Consider the following 17,631-nt stretch of genomic DNA (forward strand, 5'->3'; position numbering starts at 1 on the left):
TAAATTAACGTTGCAATACACGAATATGTCATTTAAAAGCGAAAACAAACTACTCTAAAATCTTCGTTACTCCAGGCACTTACGAAGGTCTATTTACATAAAACGAATAAGCTATTCGAATATATGTCTTGATAAAATATTTGACCGCGAAATAAATTCATTTGGTTAGCGGTGAGTCAACCGGTCAAACGATTAAGCGCCCCACGAAGGTTCATCCCTGTTCGCAAAGGCAACGACGCCATGTCGACGTTCATCCCTATAGCTTGGCCTCGTTGCAACCCCCGTTACGTCCCCAGTTGACCGTGAACCGCGACGAGCAAGTATATTGAGAAACGGGATATTCGTGTTATTCGTCGCAACGCTAGATCATCGTCGAACACCAGGTCACTGTCGCTAAGCGAGTCTGTGCTATGAATGAAGACCCAACCTTTTCATTTCGAGGTAATTATAAAAAGAATCGGCCTAATTGACGTGTTTGTATCGACAGACGGAATGGTCATCGTCTATCCGTCACGTCAGCAAGATTGCGTCATTGCAAATCAATTTATTCCACTTTTCGTGTCGTAGCTTTTGAGATCGTACAATCGTGGGTGATCTGTTCTTATCGACATAGCGTCATACGGAACAGGGAAATGATGACTAATGAGGTCAGAGTGCGTGAAAATTTTTCCTTCCATGCCGTTTGTACAGCTAACGGTCGTTTTACACGATCGTATAAATATTCCATGAGAAACACGGACAAAGACGTCACGAATATAGACTAATAGATAGTACGGTATTGAAAAAATGACGAGTACTAGTTAGTAAACTTTAGTAAACCTCCGAATAAACAAACGACAATAATTTACGACAACGTTGTTCATTCGAGCGCAAGCAGAAAGAAGGAATAAGTGAAGGAATAAGTGTGTATTTTGCGTTTCGCAGGTCTTGATAGTGTTACTCTTATCCGTAATCCCCTGGCCAGGACCCAGCGTGTTTAAAATATCATGCCCCCGCGATCGGGCGTCCGTGGTGAGGAGGATAGTTCAGAAGGTAAAGAAAATTTGCGAAATGTCCATTTGTAGCAATTTTGTCGCTGTGGAAAATCCTTCAACTTTCTCGAGGTTTCAGAGATGGATGCCAATTCTGAAGAGACATCAAGTAGAGCTGCCTCTGGAGTGCCCGTTCCACGAAAGTCGAGATATTTTTCGACCACAGCAAAAGGCGAAACACCAACACAGACCGTCACAATGGACCTGCGGTCTGTGTGGCAAATCCTTCTACGCAGAGAAACACTTGGATGCCCACTTCGATAACAGACACAAAAGCAATGTTAACACGGTACGTTTTCCTTCTTTCGATTCGCTCGAGTAAATATAATTTGTTCGACATATAAAGTGTAGAATTGGAGTTGTCACGACTCGTTTAGAAAGCCTCGTTTCTATCAAAATTACCATTCCGTTAGAATAATTGCCATAATTGTAATTATAAATATATACTCTTATAACGGGATAATAAAGGAGGGATATGCTTCTAGAGAAAAACATCGTGTAAACTTCATCGATTTTATGAGACACCTCCCATTTTCCACCTGGCACAGAAAATCTATCGACACTCCTTCGCAACGCACACAAATAACTTCAAATACGGTAAGACCAGTTGCCAAGTGTGTCAATTATAAATGAAACTGTTGGAGGCTAGGCGGAAGACGCGGTGTGCCTCGCGGATTACTGCGACATCATGAGATGCGACGTGCTTGGAAATCGTGATTTCGAAAATTCCCTGGTGGACGACGAGGCTGGCCACCATAGCACGGATATACAAGTTTGGAAAGAGAACACGGAGCAACGTCACACATCTGTGATGCCTTGTGAGTCGCGAGGCAGTTTCTCGGGCACGTATCCGGTCGAGAAAGCCTGCACTATTCCCGGTGGCGGAGCTGTCACCAACATTCAGCAATATTGTCATCGAGAGGACAGCGGGGCTTTAGAGAATCATCGTTTGCCAGGAACTGCGTACCACGTCGAAATCGCTGGTCCGGATAACAGGAGTAACGCCTGCGACAACGGCGAAGAGGACGAAGACGAAGAAGACGAGGACGATGAAGAGAATCTCGTGGAAGCGGCGTTACCAGCCGTCGACAAGAAGAGGCGTAAGGGGTTGCACCTGAGGAAGCTGAAGGCCAACTGCAAGCCGGAGGAGCTGCAGAAGCTGAAGTTGCAATGCGAAGTTAGTTGACTTCGTGGGAAGATTGCACAAAATTTTTTAAATGAAGGGTCTGATTTACCTCTTAGAAATCATCTCGATGAAACGTCGATAAGATCTAGGAATAGTCGAACGATACGAATAAGTGGACGACTTCCTTGGTTCTATAAGATAATATCTGCTCGTGAGAGAAATAGTATATCTTTCATTACCATATGAATTCAGAAACGGCCTATTTCTCTGTCCTCTATGCAACTCGAAGATTACAGATCGGTGTTTGAGTATGTAAAATTATCGTTCTAGTAGCTGTTGTATTGTCCTTGGAAGCTTTAGTCATTACAAAACGCTTTGGCATTACTTAATTATTGTCCCGAATAATCTCGTAAATATAGGTACCTTTCCTTGTAGAGCATTCGAGAGAGGATTAACCACTTCCTAGCCTCGTTTGTCGTTCCATTTATCTTAAAATGACTAATCACTATTTTGCTAGAGTCACGTAAACTTTCTAAACCCAAACGAGTATCACGAGTATCATGAGTATTAACGTATAATCTTCCGTATAATCCGTAGACTAAAAGCACGGTTAATGAGGAAATAAAAAGTGTCGTAACAAATTGTGGCATAGGATGAAATAACAAGCACGTATCATAAATATCGTGTTCTTTTATGTCACGAAAGTGTTATCATTTGAATAATGTCAACAGGTACTGATCCGCGATTGCATCGCTGGACTCTTGACGAATCTTTCGGTACGAGATTTCCAGGAAATGGAAGGTATGCCGTTCATTCAATTTGATAAACGTCTTATCGACAAATCGGATTTCCAATTTTTATCATTCTCTCTCTTTTTAGGTGAGTTGAATCGCGCGATATGCTGGTACCTTAGCTGCGACAGGTATTGGGAAGATACAAAAAAGCAACAGAGGCACACACCTTGGTACCTGTTAAGCATTTTTCTGCTTATTCTGTCTTTGTCCATTTACGCGTGCTACTACATTATTTGGGTGCTGTTCAAGTACGTACGTTGAAACATATTTACACATAACAATGTCGCTCTACGATTTATCATCGTTCGCGTGTGTATAAAAACAACGATAAGAGAATTTATCAGCACGACGATTGTCGTCACATACGTAGTTAGGCAGATCTAATTAAAGATTCAACACGATACAAATATGTCAAACGTTTACGATAATGATAAGTCACATACTCTTTTCGTAACTTTGTTAGAAATCGTTCCAAAATTCGATATTAAAAATTGCACATATGTATATGTACGTAGAATTAAACTTAAGATATTAATGAATAGCTTGGATGAAAGTGCAAATATAACTTTTTCTTTTTATGCACGTAAATGTTTAGACGTTCGAAGATTTACATTGTTTTTACACCGAAGAACCTGATAGTATAGAAAAAATGACATTCGAAATCATTTTTACAATTCAAAGACACGAAGGCGTCATTAATCCCATAAATTCTACTTAAGATACCAGATATCAATATTCCCACTCGAAACATATTATATATTTTTAACCAAAGATATCATTCATCTTATCCAAATGCAGTACATACATTGTATTTATCCTTGTTAATTACCGTGATTCATCATCGAGACATCAATCTTTCAGTTCAGCAGAAGAAGACAGGTTGGATGGAACGGGAAGCTTAGACTACACGGATGGAGATCTAACGGCTACGTCCTCGTTACACGATCAGAGTGGTCCTGGCGACAGTAGAACCAGTGGCAGAAGAAAAGGTGAGCCAGGGGACGATAATCTTCCTTCGAACGAAGAAATGCCCGATCATTATATATACGTAACCTATCCACCCGAGCTAAAGCAGCGATTACTGGACAGGTAAATAAGATGAGAAAAGATGAAACAAGTATGGGACATTGGTATCGAAATCGTACAGTGATCTTCCTGGTTGCAGCTGCTACAATAGAACCACTCGACTATAAAGTCGAAGAGGTAACAGAAGGGTGGACAAAGATTCGTTCGGAAGTACGAGAACAGCTCGCTCGGTACCACAAGTCGGTCCCACGGCAAAACACCTTCTTCCTTATTTTTTCCCCTCTCTTAATCTTCGTGTTTTGTATACCAACCGTGAGAATAAATTACAAAACGTACACGAGAAAAGAATTTGTTGTCAATACCTCTGTTCGCGTTATTTATATTTCGTTTGACTAAACTATCAACGTATGTCAAAGCTTTATACTTAAGATAATATTCTATCGAATCGTTCCGATAATTTATATAATTTGTTTCTTCAAGTGCATTACATAAAAAGAACATACTTCTCTGTTTAAAAAATTCGTTGAATGATATTTTTATTGTTATCTCGGTAATGCAACGACGATCTACTCGGCCAAGGAATGCTGTTTATAGTTTTATCTATAAACAGTTTCACAAGCCTACGATAACCAGTTTCGCTTATGGCAAACTACGCTCATGTTTCTTTCGAGCATAACACGTGTCGATCTTTTTAAAGAACGATGTATTAATGCCAAATTTCTTGTAAAACTAGAGAAACAAGGTACTGAAATAACTGGTATGTTAAAAAAAAAAAAGAAAAAACATATAGAGAGAAAGTGAGAAGCATATGAAGATAGCAACCATTTACAAGTGGTCAAATAGATTTCATGAATGAATAGAAGAGATGGAAGATGATGCTCGACCTCCTACTGAGCAATTCTAAAGAAGAACTTTTAACGTGTTTATAAAGTTGTGTTATCACTGACCGGATAATCGCTGAAGATCTTAGTGTCAGTCGAGGAAATATGCATTAAATCTTAAAAGACGATTTAGAAATACGAAAACCCGACGCTAGAATTGCCTCGCGATTTACTGATGTAATTCTACGAATTTTTTTAACAGACTAGTATAAAAGCATACGTTCACGACAGGGACAATACATAAAAAAATGCTGTAGGTAATAATACCTCCTTGGGTCAGTAGTTTCGGTTTTATTTTGAAATTGAAAGCTCGATTCGAAACTAAAACCAGTAAGTCATCTTAATAGATCCATCGGAGTCCCGTTGCGTGTCCATCACGCTGGATTGTCGAACCAGCCGACGTACGCTCGCACTGCTAGGCCTTTGTTGGTCCTCTAACAGTCTCTGAGGAATCGGTGCCTCAGGTACTTCGTGCATCTCCACCGTCTCTCTGATCGATAAATCTTCGTAAGAAGCCGCAGCCGATGAAGGTCTAAGATCAGCCAAAGCAACGACGTGTTATTCACATTTAAGAAGGAGGAATATTTATGTGTTTACTCGACTATTTTTGACAATAATACGATTCATACTTAGTCGGGACGCAACGAAAACAGTCGGCACAAGTCCAATCCTTCCCAAACAGTTCCCCTTCCTCTACAGTCTGTGGTAATCGATGATGCAGCGTCTCCGGCAAACGCAAGCCAGACAGTCCGCCGATTACAGATACGACGCCAAGAATTACGAGGGGCAGTACTAAGTTCTCCTTGCCCTAATGACGTAAATTCCTGGAAGATTTAACTGAACGCGGAGACACGATAAGCGTATTTACGATTACTTACAAGATAAGTAACAAAAGGAATGATTATAAGGCCGAGACCACTGATGTAGGCGGAGAAACCAATCGCTACGCCGCGTAGTTGTGTAGGGTAAAGTTCACCGGCGAACGGATATATAATTAAAAAAGAGGCTGATATTGCGGATTTTGATAAGAGGAATAGAATTAACGTCGTCACAACAGCATCTATAAAAACAGACAAAGATGGAATAGTTAAAATGAAAAAATTTATTTCGAAACTACTTTCAGTATTTCTCATTTTATTGTATGAGTTATACGAAGAATCTGTTCTCCTGTATTTTTCTTTTATTAGCGTAATGTAGTACCAGATGACAAAAGAACCGTGGCAATGCACAATACACCAGCGAGTACCATGGACAAGCAAAGAGGCCATCGACGACCCCATCGATCCATTACGACCCAGCAGGCCATGTAGCTTGGAATCTCAGCCAGAGACGAGAAGAAAAAGCTCAAGTGTTCCTCGTTACCCAACGCTGGCCCGTAATACGATAATCCGACATATACCATATTATTGGCAAACCTAGAAAGAGCGATAGATACATTTCGTCATTTGTTGTTCACATAAAGAAATACAATCACGTATATTCGATAAACAGCGATTAATAATACGAAAACATTGTAAGATTCTGTAGAAGTGTCGAAAGCTAAATTTTACAACAAACACACGCGTGTTATATTTTATCTTATTCGTTGATTCATGAGGTATTTGTACTTTGATTTACCAATTTAGAGTGATAAGACATGTCTTCAATCGCATATTTGGTGTTTTGAAGAGAGACAATACACCGGGCCCTTTGCGTAATCTCTCCTCTTCACTTTTAGACCGTGACATCATCATTCGTTGACGTAGCTTTTGCGAGAAAGAAGTAGGTAGCTCTTTCCCGTTTACTTTGGCTAATCGTTCCAAGACTTCGTTAGCTTCAACTAATCGACTTTTCGCCAATAACCATCTTGGTGATTCTGGCAACAACCTTGAATAATCTTAGACGTTTTATTATGACGTCGCGGAAGAAGGAATACGGAAGAAGGATAAAAGGCAGAGAGACAATTACTCACCACCAGTATAAGAAATACAAAAGAAAGGGTGCGCTCGTGGTTATGGCAAGCGTTCTCCAATCTCTTATCAAATAGGTCACACCAGCCAACATACACAATCCCATCGTATAGAAGCTGCACGTCATCACTGTCACGAATGATCGATAATTTGGTCCAACCAGTTCCAAAGCTGTTTGTAGAAAACCCAGAAAACGTTAATACTCGTTCTTTCTACGAAAAATATTTCTCATACTTTTTATTCCCTGTATTTGTTCATGTTATTTATTTATTTATTTATTTATTATTTCTTTCTCTTCGTGGAATCTTACATATGATAAAAGGTATCTGATAAATAGCAGGAATGGTTAAACCAACGACCACCCTGGTTGCAGCCCAGGTCCAAAAGCTGTTCGACATCGACGTTAAAAATCCACCGGTTATTAAAGTCGCCAGACACGTGAAGAAAGACAATCTTCTACCAATTCTATGTGATACAACAAAGGTAATGAAACAACCTGTATCTAAGTTTCAAAACTAAGTAACAATGTTTGTTACCTATCGTTTAGCGTGCCGAAAAGGTACACTCCAATTGGTCCTCCCGTGTTTAGAGCGACCAACCCAATCGTCGGGTAAATCGCACGATCGCACACGAGATCGAACTGAAACGTTTCAGCAGGAATTAACGAAAAAATAAAATAATCATCTTGATCGAAAAACAGGATAAAATGCAAACGTACATCGATAACGATAGAAGATTTCACTTCTGAAGTTTCATACTCCCAACCATGATCGCATAGAACAATGGGCCACGATGCATTTGGCATGTACGAAGCCGCTGTCACGACAGAAATATTTTCCGCTGTCCAATCGATATCGTATCGTGTGCATTGACTGTACGTTTCATTGTCCTCCTAATTATGAAGGCAATTGTTACAATACTGCGAGCAAATAACGTGCACTATTGTGGTAAACGTACATATGTACTTTATTATGGATAAACGATGTCTTTTCTGCAGTATCAGAGCAGGAAATCATCTTGGAAATACGAGAAAAATGCTAGCGTTTATCTAATTTCCTCGACAAACAGCGTAGGTTGATAGAATAAGCAACGCTAACTCTAAATCTTATTTTCTAACCTACTTATAGCGATTAAGATTTATTGTCATTGGCAATTAACTCTGCCATTCCTATGATGATAATTGTACGACTACGTATTTAGAATATAAAGCGCAACAGAATATTACTACGAATTATTTTCGCCAAAAGCTAATGACAGAATTACAGATGTTTCTAAATATCAAAATGATTGTATGAATGTTTCCCATGTAGTTATCGAATAATTTAAAAATGAAAAGCTTGCAACGAGGGGCGGGTATATTTGATTGACTAGCTTTTAAATAAATACCCTAATTGTCTAAATTCCTGCTAATAAAACACATGATCGAGGAGATAAAAGAATTAACGCCTAGACCGACAATTGCACCTGACTAATTGGAATCGCGAGTCTCTTTCTCCAGGAGACATCCAGAGACTCCAACCCCGGTACTTTGCACCAGTGGGGTGGCGTGTCGGACATGAAGAGTTGATTGAAGGCGCAAAAGCCACACGGAAGACACGCCGGAAGACACACGAGCCAAAGAAGTTGCTTCTGATAACGACCGAATTCGCCAACGATCGGTAGAAGATCGTCGAGATCGAAGCCATCCTACAAAACTCTTGGCTCTTAATCTTGATCACACTCTTTTTAAATAATCAATTATATCAAGGAGTTTTATATCATGACACCAATCAAAAACCGTTTAAATGAATGACGATAATGAAGGAAATCCTATCGATTAGATAAGAGTATAGAAGTGTGTTGATAGGAATTATTACTACGAAGTAATAATTCCTACCAATAGATATGTTGAAGATGTAATTTGACATAAACAACTTACTTCATCGTTCGCGTTTCCAGTCGTCTTGGTGTTCGCTGATTCGGACGTTTGATTTTCATCCAAGTCTTCCATTCTCGTGAACTTTGCCCACGTTCAAGCTACCGAAACGTCGCCGATACCTTAGAAACGCGTTACGTGACGTGTATTAGCTCCTTTACGATGGCAGTGCAACCGACGTGCCATTCGTTCCATCCTGCTGCGTCTTTTTCTTTTTCACCCTCGCACGATCGTACTACGAGGGTGTCCCTCCGAAGTCGCCACGAAGAGGAGACAAAAGTATTTAGATAGCGTGTGCCAGCTCTTGTAGTGGATTTAGTGAGTTCTAGTTGGACACGAACCCAAAAGGAATTGGATGAATTAGAAAATTAAATCGCTCACTGTTGATCAATCCATTGCTCGCTCAACATTTTTCAAAAATTCGTGCCTTCTCGACAACTGTTACTCTTCTCTCTTAAGGAAACTCACTTGTCAAACGTGTCATCGTATCAAAAGAAAAGAACAAAACGAAAATGAATGATATTAAATTGAAGAGATATGCAGAGTGTGTTTGTGTACGTGTATGTGTGTGTGTGTGTAAGAGAGAGAAAGAACGTGTAATAATTAGTGTGTATGCAGAAAATTAACACAAATCAATGAATGGTATGTGCTTGTACGTCGTATCTCGTTTCGTCGACAAAGAAAAATTATGGTCGATGAAATTACTCCGGAATTTTTATGGCGAATACACCGATATTGTTCATCTCCCGAATATAGTACATTAAGCACGAGCCACCGGCTTCTCTTTCTTCGTTTGAAAGTGAGTTAAAAAAAAAAGAAAGGGAAAGAAGAGGATAAAGCTCGCGTACGTACTCGCGTTTCACGCACGCGAAAGAGAATCGAGGAAATGCAGGCGACACGACTTCAGAGGCGCGTGCCACGAGGTGTGTCCTTCTAATTCAATTGGGTTAAGGGTACTTAAAGGAGATTAAGAACAATGCTGACATATGCTGCGTGGTGGCCGCATTTCATTCTTCGAACACGCCGCGCGACTTTTGGTGTTATTTTGTAATTTTCGATTCGTTATCCTTCGTGGCGGTTCTACAATTAATTTCTAATTTCTCATGCTGATCAAACGTGCGATTTTTCGCATATCGCTTACCTCCCGTATAAGTATAATATACAAATATATATATACTTTTCGCAAAAATCCTTTCTTATTTGTATCATTCGTCTATCCCACGTTTCGTCAACAAAATTGATTTGTTGGAAATGTTAATAGTTTGGTGTCGTTAGACTACGTTTTCGGTACTTTTATACAATAACGAATATCCCCGGTAAATGCTTGAAAATCGCGAAATATACGGCTTCGTTCAAATCCAAGGTAATCTGATTGATAAAATAAAGCACCGTTAGGTATACACAGGTAATTGTTCACGTTCTCCATCCGCGTGTTCGCATACGAATATCGATCGGACGATAAATTTTCCGCATTTTCGTTATGAGATTACTCTGAATGACGATGTCGAAAGCGATAGATGAAGGTGGGTGGTTATTGGAAAAAAAGAAGTGAGAAAGAGAAAGCTCGATGCCGAAACGACGACTGGTAATAATAGCATTGCTGCGTGTATTCAGATTTCAAATGAATTTTTATTCTGGACAATCTCGTTTTGTCGAAGATAAAAAAAGAAAAGAAAAGAAAGGAGAAGAAATTCCAAATTTGAAAACACATGTGGAAGCAATTCGCATTTCGATGGTCAAATCTTGCGGGATGAAACGACCTCGTATTCTTCTCGGAATAAGATTTCATAATTTCTTTTTTCACATACAGAACGCAACTGTGTTTTCTTTCTCTCGTAGTTTTCCTTTTCCCTCGTTCTTTCACTCTTTTTTCGTTTCTCTCGATCCTTTTTTCTTTTTTTTTTTTTTTTTGTCAAGACGATGAAAATCGTGATGTTAGTAGTCGAAATGATTTCTCTCGTTTAATTAATCGTATGGCACTGTCGCTTGGCGATTCGTATAATCGTTTCTCGTACACACACTGACAGAGTACGATCAACCACATTAAAGATTCAACAAAAAAAGCTGATATCCATGAACACACAGCGTGGAATCTACGTTTAACAGATAACACGCAATAACAGACGAGTTAATACGAAAAAAAGAAATGCATAGTATGCGATTTCGTTTTCATAACACGACCTTTGTATCTTGTGTTTCGAAATCAGTATTTTGTTTGTTTATTGTTGTATTAATGTAACCGATCGTACGGTGAACACACTTTCCAAAAGAATCGTCCCCAATCATTCCACGATCGCTCTGGCACTCAGATAAGCGATGCAGCCGATGTGTCACATATAATCGTTGTCATTTGGATACCTTCACAGAACACAGGCTCGGCAAACCACACGACTGACACAGACCGAAAAGAAATGAAAGATACGTAAATATCTTGCGCTACGTAGACATGCCGCACCCTCTCCCATTCTAGAATCATTCATGTAGAAAATTATTATTATTGGAAAATCAGAGGTAACAAGGGAAAACATTGTCCTCCTAAGTATATGATATAAGATTCATCTTCTGTAGCAAAATAAAGTTTCCTCGTTGTTGTAATCTCGATTTGCTTTAAGCATTATTTTGCCTGATAATACTATGATAACCGAGCACGTAATAGCAACTTGTGACTTTAACCAAGATTTCGCTCCTTTACAAGGAAAAACAATATGCTTTTTATCTAATGCAGATAAGAAATTAATCTTCGTCAAATGAGTCAAGAAACAAGTTTTATTAGCGATCGCGAATGAATATTCGTAGGATCTACTTTGAAATACAAGAAACGAGTCATTAAATTATGGAATAGGTTAAAGGAATTTATCGATTCTTCGGCTTTTTACGGTATATCTTTTACCACTTTTTTGTCCTTTTGTTTTATTTTATTGGTGACGAGGTCGAAGTAAATGCTGAACTCTAGGAAACAAATTGGAGAGGGTGAGCAAATTACAGAGTGGCAGGCTAAATAGGATTTCATCCAACTCGTGTTCTCGTTTATTCGTTTTTTCTTTCTTTCTTGCTTTTGCTTCAAACCCACGTTTATCGCCCGAATTGTTCACATGCGTAAATTATAATGTTTGGTCCGATCGTCGATCGGCAGCACTCGACAGCACTCTCTCTCTCTCTTTCCGCATATCGTCACAAAAAGATCAATCTCACACGCTCATTTTGCTTCTCTCCTCTTCTTTTTTCTCGTTATTAATTTTTTTCATTTTTTTTATTAATTTTTTTTTTTGTTTGCTTCTCTTTTAATTCTTTAGTTTTTTAATCACACAATATGCATGGTAATGGCATTTTAGCTTTATCTCGACGCAACCCATCAAAAATCGGGAAAAACAAAAATATCTGAAGATACTGATCAACCGTGACACACACACGAAGCACTATAGGCATCACACGATCGATCGATCTTCACTTCTGCCATTACCGTGCAATTTCTCGGACATTTTGGAACAATAACAGCTCTACACGCGTTGGCTTCGTGTTTCGCGATTCGATCGTTTAAAAAATATTATCGAAAATATTGTCTCGTACGTACAACGGCACCGCGGTTCGAATATCTTAAGAACGGAGACTCTGTTCTGGACCCAGCGTCGCTGAAATCCTCTCGAAAAATAATTCATCTGTGTGATCTGCTTGGATTCGTTTTCATCTTATTCGCATCGTCGTTGTCGTCGTCGTTGTCGTCGTCATCGTCGTCATCGTCGTCTATATAACAGCTTACTTATTTAGTCTTGCGATCTCGTTTTCTAAGTTGGACAAAAATTTCAGCGAAGCACCAGGACATGGATTCGGTGACAGTTCTCCGATCTTTTAACCGCGTCACGATACAAAATTTATATAACTTTTTTTTCTTATTTCCATCCTTTGTTTCTTCTTTATCTTTTTATTCTTTTTTTTTTACAAATCGACGATTCGTCCTTTCCCGAACGTGACGCCGCGATTCACGTCGAATCACGAGCCAACTCTCATCATCATCCCTCCACCACAATTATCAAATACTCTCTCCTCTTGTGTTTCTCTCTCGCTCACAATCTTTCTCGCTCTCACAGCTCATTCGTTCTTCTCGTCGTTTTTTCTTCACTCGCAGATAACACCCTAACAGGACACATCCTACCAGTAAATTGTGATTTATCTCACAGCGCACATCATCACTGATACAGCGTAATGCACACGCTTTTCAAATTTTTTTTTTTTTATTCTTTTTAATAATCCTTATAATTAAATACGCTCTCACGTACGTTCCCTAGTGAAGCATCGCACGCACTCTAGGCGTCTCGACGATGAAAAGGCTAACAACTAATAGTTCGATAAGATATTATCGTGTATGAGTTTGTTTCTAGGAGCGAGGCTCTGATCGTGACTCGTTCCCTCGATCACATATAAACTTAAAAAGGAAAACTCCGTCTTTCAGAAACGACCTCAATCATCGTATATATGCCTTTCGTACATTCATTAAATATACGTGTTTGTGTGCGCGTTAGGCTAGCTCGAAATACAGAGCAGCGAATATTCTCTTATTAAAACGAATAGACAAAATAATAATTACACAGAAGAATGGCGAGCAAATCTGCTATGTTTGAGATCGTAGAATGGAGAACATGGATCAGCCAGAGCCACGCTCCCTTTAAGGTAGAACATCGACCCCTCGCACACGAGAGTCTCTCCAAAAAATCACAGTCGCATATATAATATAATTTGCTTCTTTCGTATTTTTTATTTTCACAACTCGTTACTCGTTACTTCCATCACGGCACGACCGGCATTTCGTTTCCTAGTTTCCTACCTCTGCTCTTCCACGACCGATCCCTATCTACACGGGTGTTTCCTTCCGTATTTCATTCCTTCCATTTCTGTTAGTCTGTTTGCCCTTCTCGGCGGACCTGATAACGTGATTCGCAACGATCACCTCGAAGATACCGGAAACGAACGATATACCCCGTCTTCTAGTAACGTCTTGAAGTAGACGCTTGTTATACGATCATGAAAGAATGTTCTTGGTCACGATTGATCGTAAAGTACGCGTGATGAAAAGAATAGTCGCGTGTTCGTTCCATTAATGTACAGACTGTTTCTAAAATAGGTAGTTCAATGGCTATTTTTATATACATTTTACTCGTCGTGAGAATAAAAAGATGCGTTGAATAAGTAACACAGGAATAATTTCTTATCGATCCTAATCGTCATCCTAGCGTCATCCTAACGACCAGTAGAAGGCTTTTACGAATTCGACCACCCATTTTAAAGACAGCCAATAGAATGGTGAATGCGACGAAGCGCAACTCTCGATTGTTTGCGAATCAGAAGGACAGGCGAGCGATCGAGTTCTTTATCAAGACGCGGAAAGTCGCGCACCAACGTCCTCTCCGTCGTGGTTCCTCTATCTCTCTCTCTTTCTCGCATTCCCCCTTTCACATCTACATCCTTTCTTTCTCTCTCGTCCTTCCACTCTCCTCTCGCTCTCTTTCTTACGTCCTCTCTTTCCCTCTACTCTCTCTGCTACGTGGAATGTAAAAGAAAAACAGGATACACTTTGCGCCTCGATATTTTGCATATTTCTTCTTTGGACATTCGGAATAAACCGTTTCACTACTTTCGGTTTCTCGCTTCCCCCTCCCCCCCTTTTTCTAAATACTTTTTGTAGTTTTTTTTTTTCCTTGGATTCATCGAGACATCGACTTTGGTAGATCGATGACGGCATTCGTCATCGTGAGAACTGTAAAGCAAAGCTGTAGTTTTTTCTTTTTCGTAGAAGGAGAAATTTTCGCGATTGGAAGACACCGTGTTTCGTCTGCGAGAATTTCGTTCTGCTTCGAAATCGAAAGGATCCACCGCGAGATAAAACAATGTACGGAGAATTTGCATTCGTGTATAACTGTATGTGTTTGGTGTGTACATGGATGTGTGTATCGCAAAGAGATCAAGGTTTAGGCTCCAGTCTACGTAACGAGCGGCTCGCCGAAACGATTTTTCCCTACTCCTATTTTTATTTGTTTGTTGTTTTGTCAGGTTTCTTCTCATTTTTAAAAGCTAAATAGACATTTCTCTTTCTTATACGCTAAGTTTGGCAATATCGTTCGCAACAGTAAAAAAATTATATATGTATATATATTTATTTTTATATCCAGACATGGAGCAGACACATTGGTTTCCCTCGATATGTAAAATCGTAAAAAAGATAATCAATTTAATAAAAAGTCTTAGTTTATAATCGTTTCTCGTCAATTCCCTATTTGTCCCTTCGCGTTTCTTCTTACGCCAATATTGTTTCCCTTTTCAACTATTTATTCTTCGCTTTATTTTTTAAATTGTTTTGTTTAGTTTTCGTTTTTGTGTTTGTTCCGTCGAAACACGTTTACCCCAACCCAGGCGATTCTTTTACGAAGATACCACCCCTCAGCCTAGATTTCCATTCGAATCTCGCTGCGATCATCGTTAATAATCTTCTCTGTTCGATATCGTGTCTGTACGTAAAGCTTTGCATAAACAAGGCGTTCACGGGAAAAATATGTTAAGAATGAAATCACTATAAAATATACCCCGAACATCACGAAAGAACGGTCACACAGTGCGCTTCCGCTGGCAAAAGTATTTGGAATGCATGGCACTAGCACAGCCACGTTTCGACCACGTGACGTAACTTCGTATTATATTATTAGAGCGCCCGATTGCCCGCTTAATCTTTCGTGTAAAATCTTACTAAATATCGCGTTCGTGCACAAAACCACCTACAAGGGAAAGCTATGGAAATTTGCGAGGTTGACTGGCAAGGAAGTGTGCGAGAAAATGAAAAATGTTCGCATCGTTAAAGGATCCTGAAACGTTTCTGATCCATTCGATATCTCAGTCGTTTCATGATTCGAAATGTTTATGTAATAGGGGATGCGTGTGTGTGTATAAGAAAAGGAAAAAAGTATTCTGCGTAATCCTTGCGCGACCAGGAATTTGAAATATCTTCAGTTCGATATCCGACTTCTTCAACGAATTTATCTATCGATTCCCGTATAACTCGCTTGATTTTATATTGAAACAGCTTACGGGGAAAAACCGGACGATATGAAGTCGAGTTATATCAATCACCTATCTTTGAAATTCCATCGTTCCTAACTTTTACGCGATCACCGTATTCGTTTTTTCGATGGACACCGGAATAACGTGCGAATAAAGATGAGCAACATCCTCGATATGATTTTCTTTTTTCATTTGATCATCAATAAACGCCTTCCTACAACAATGCGAGGCCAGGAAGACGAATCTCTTTGACAAATATTCACGCGAAATAAGATCTCGATATCCTTGAGCCCTTTGAATTCAAAGAAAGAAACGAACGGTGTAAAACACGTGCCTGAACATCACGTACATAGTATTGTTTCAATGTTAGTGGCAGTGCAAAAAGCTCTCGTCCGATATTCCGTTGGAGAATTACAAAAATACGAATTAATGATATAACGTGATCGCATAAAATTAATTTCGATTACGCGCAGGATTACTTTTGTGTATGGGTGGGTATAATTGTATAATGTATTTTGACGCTGAATACTACTCGATCGTAATTAGTTTTCTTTCCTCTTTGCAATTCTTTTTTACTCGAACGTTCAGGCCGGACGAGGACTTCGGTACAACTCAATAACTTATGCCAGCAAAATATTAATTTTAATGAATCAACAGCAACAGACATTCACATACGGGCAAAGTAACATACGCGGCATCATCATCATCATCATCATCATCATCATCATCATCATCATCATCATTATCATACTATAACTAATCATTTAGATTCTCGCGCAGCACGATCGGACCAGAGGTCAGCAATATTTTCAACCTTCCGACCATATTTTTTTGAGAATCATTCAGAACATTTGTGATGCTATTCACACGCATTCACTCTTACCTTCTTTTTTTCTTTCCCTTTCTCTCTTCCTCTCTTGTGTAAAGTTCTTACCTCCACTTGTGCACCACTTGGCTGCATTAAAATAGCAACCAGCATTCTGACCGCCACTTATTTCGCTCATTAACTTCAAATCACGCCAACAACAGTCATTCGGTGATGCTTCGATTGCTTCGAACGAGTGATGGTGTGACAGTTTAGTAAGGAATCGGAAACAGACCGCGGGCTTCGTTGGCAAAGCTACAGGAGGACAAAAAAGCTAGGAGCTTTACAACGAGTTGCGCATTAATAATTGAACTTTCTCGACGAGACGACGTGTGTAATATAATCGCTCATTCAAAGGTGACATGTTTTATTTTATACACACAGACTCCCTGTGATCTTACATGCATACATATTAATAGAACCATCCTTACGTTCAATTACTAGAGCACATTCTTTCTTTAGCAGCTCTACAGTCTCGCTCTCTCTCATTTGGTTTCTCTGCGTTTTCTTCCTCGTTCACACCATTCGTTCTTCCACACTCACTCATTCGCTCTCTCTCTCTCTCTCTCTCTCTCTCTCATTGGCCTCGATCATCGTCTATTGAAGTCGTCTTTTCCTCAGGTTCAACTTCTCAATCACGCGGGTAGAAGCCCCAGGCTCGTTACCAGGCATACTTGCATCACCGGAACATCTCGGCAGACTTCGGCCTTGGCCCATTCATCGGCAACATCCACTTGCACTCCTCATCATCCGTTGTCGGCAGACATGTATTTATTTTTTCGACCATTTGGGGTTGCGCTCGACGTGTCGGTACTCAAATACCGTCGCCAGAGCAGGGACACGTGCAGACTCATCACCCCATCATCGTCATCGCTTCGAAACTCACGCACATCCATCAACTCGCATCCGCACCATCCAATCTTGTTGTCTTTGTATTGTGTTCGATAGCTCTCTAGTCAAATCAAATTGCACGACAGTACAACCGTGGGGTGATCTGTAA

At 39.7% G+C, this 17,631-nt stretch overlaps 3 protein-coding genes across 6 annotated transcripts in view; 1 reads left to right on the forward strand and 2 right to left on the reverse strand.

Moving 5' to 3' along the window:
- The first annotated feature begins 211 nt into the window (after window positions 1–211).
- On the forward strand, window positions 212–4,325 carry LOC126922568 (uncharacterized). Of its 3 annotated transcripts, none has more exons than XM_050735289.1 (8): window positions 212–441; window positions 925–1,032; window positions 1,111–1,320; window positions 1,681–2,208; window positions 2,889–2,958; window positions 3,037–3,199; window positions 3,813–4,040; window positions 4,099–4,325. In XM_050735289.1, exons 1-8 carry the CDS (start codon window positions 415–417, stop codon window positions 4,142–4,144), a joined length of 1,380 nt encoding a protein of 459 aa, XP_050591246.1. In that variant the 5' UTR covers window positions 212–414; the 3' UTR covers window positions 4,145–4,325. The 3 variants fall into 3 exon arrangements, with proteins under 3 accessions (XP_050591246.1, XP_050591248.1, XP_050591247.1); XM_050735291.1 differs by having other exon boundaries at window positions 213–441; window positions 4,117–4,325; XM_050735290.1 differs by lacking the exon at window positions 212–441 and adding an exon at window positions 521–647.
- Window positions 4,326–5,129: 804 nt separating this feature from the next.
- On the reverse strand, window positions 5,130–8,875 carry LOC126922542 (carcinine transporter). Of its 2 annotated transcripts, XM_050735233.1 has the most exons (11): window positions 8,726–8,874; window positions 8,272–8,493; window positions 7,526–7,699; window positions 7,344–7,447; window positions 7,118–7,272; window positions 6,810–6,978; window positions 6,476–6,724; window positions 6,059–6,273; window positions 5,737–5,918; window positions 5,488–5,666; window positions 5,130–5,390 (listed from the first exon to the last, which is right to left on the reverse strand). In XM_050735233.1, the coding sequence occupies exons 1-11, from the start codon at window positions 8,795–8,797 to the stop codon at window positions 5,180–5,182; spliced, it is 1,932 nt and encodes a 643-aa protein (XP_050591190.1). In that variant the 5' UTR covers window positions 8,798–8,874; the 3' UTR covers window positions 5,130–5,179. The 2 variants fall into 2 exon arrangements, with proteins under 2 accessions (XP_050591190.1, XP_050591191.1); XM_050735234.1 differs by lacking the exon at window positions 8,272–8,493 and having other exon boundaries at window positions 8,726–8,875.
- Window positions 8,876–10,331: 1,456 nt separating this feature from the next.
- The window catches only part of LOC126922527 (probable nuclear hormone receptor HR38), a 55,089-nt gene continuing 47,789 nt past the window's right edge, over window positions 10,332–17,631 (reverse strand). Inside the window, exon 7 of the mRNA XM_050735188.1 lies at window positions 10,332–17,625. Coding sequence (XP_050591145.1) covers window position 17,625 — 1 coding nt within the window. The 3' untranslated portion in view covers window positions 10,332–17,624. The remainder of the gene's footprint in view (window positions 17,626–17,631) is intronic.

The sequence above is a fragment of the Bombus affinis genome, chromosome 12 (assembly GCF_024516045.1).
Source record: "Bombus affinis isolate iyBomAffi1 chromosome 12, iyBomAffi1.2, whole genome shotgun sequence".
NCBI classification, from domain to species: Eukaryota; Metazoa; Arthropoda; class Insecta; order Hymenoptera; family Apidae; genus Bombus; species Bombus affinis.

Excerpts from the sequence above, each read along its gene's own strand:
- LOC126922568 (XM_050735289.1), top strand. The coding sequence starts at position 415 with ATGAAGACCCAACCTTTTCATTTCGAG. Across the intron at positions 1,033-1,110 it reads TGAGGAGGATAGTTCAGAAG|AGATGGATGCCAATTCTGAA; the intron begins GTAAAGAAAATT and ends TCGAGGTTTCAG. Across the intron at positions 3,200-3,812 it reads ATTATTTGGGTGCTGTTCAA|TTCAGCAGAAGAAGACAGGT; the intron begins GTACGTACGTTG and ends TCAATCTTTCAG.
- LOC126922542 (XM_050735233.1), bottom strand. The coding sequence starts at position 8,797 with ATGGAAGACTTGGATGAAAATCAAACGTCCGAATCAGCGAACACCAAG. Across the intron at positions 8,494-8,725 it reads CTGGAAACGCGAACGATGAA|GATGGCTTCGATCTCGACGA; the intron begins GTAAGTTGTTTA and ends AGAGTTTTGTAG. Across the intron at positions 5,391-5,487 it reads TTTCGTTGCGTCCCGACTAA|ACCTTCATCGGCTGCGGCTT; the intron begins GTATGAATCGTA and ends GGCTGATCTTAG.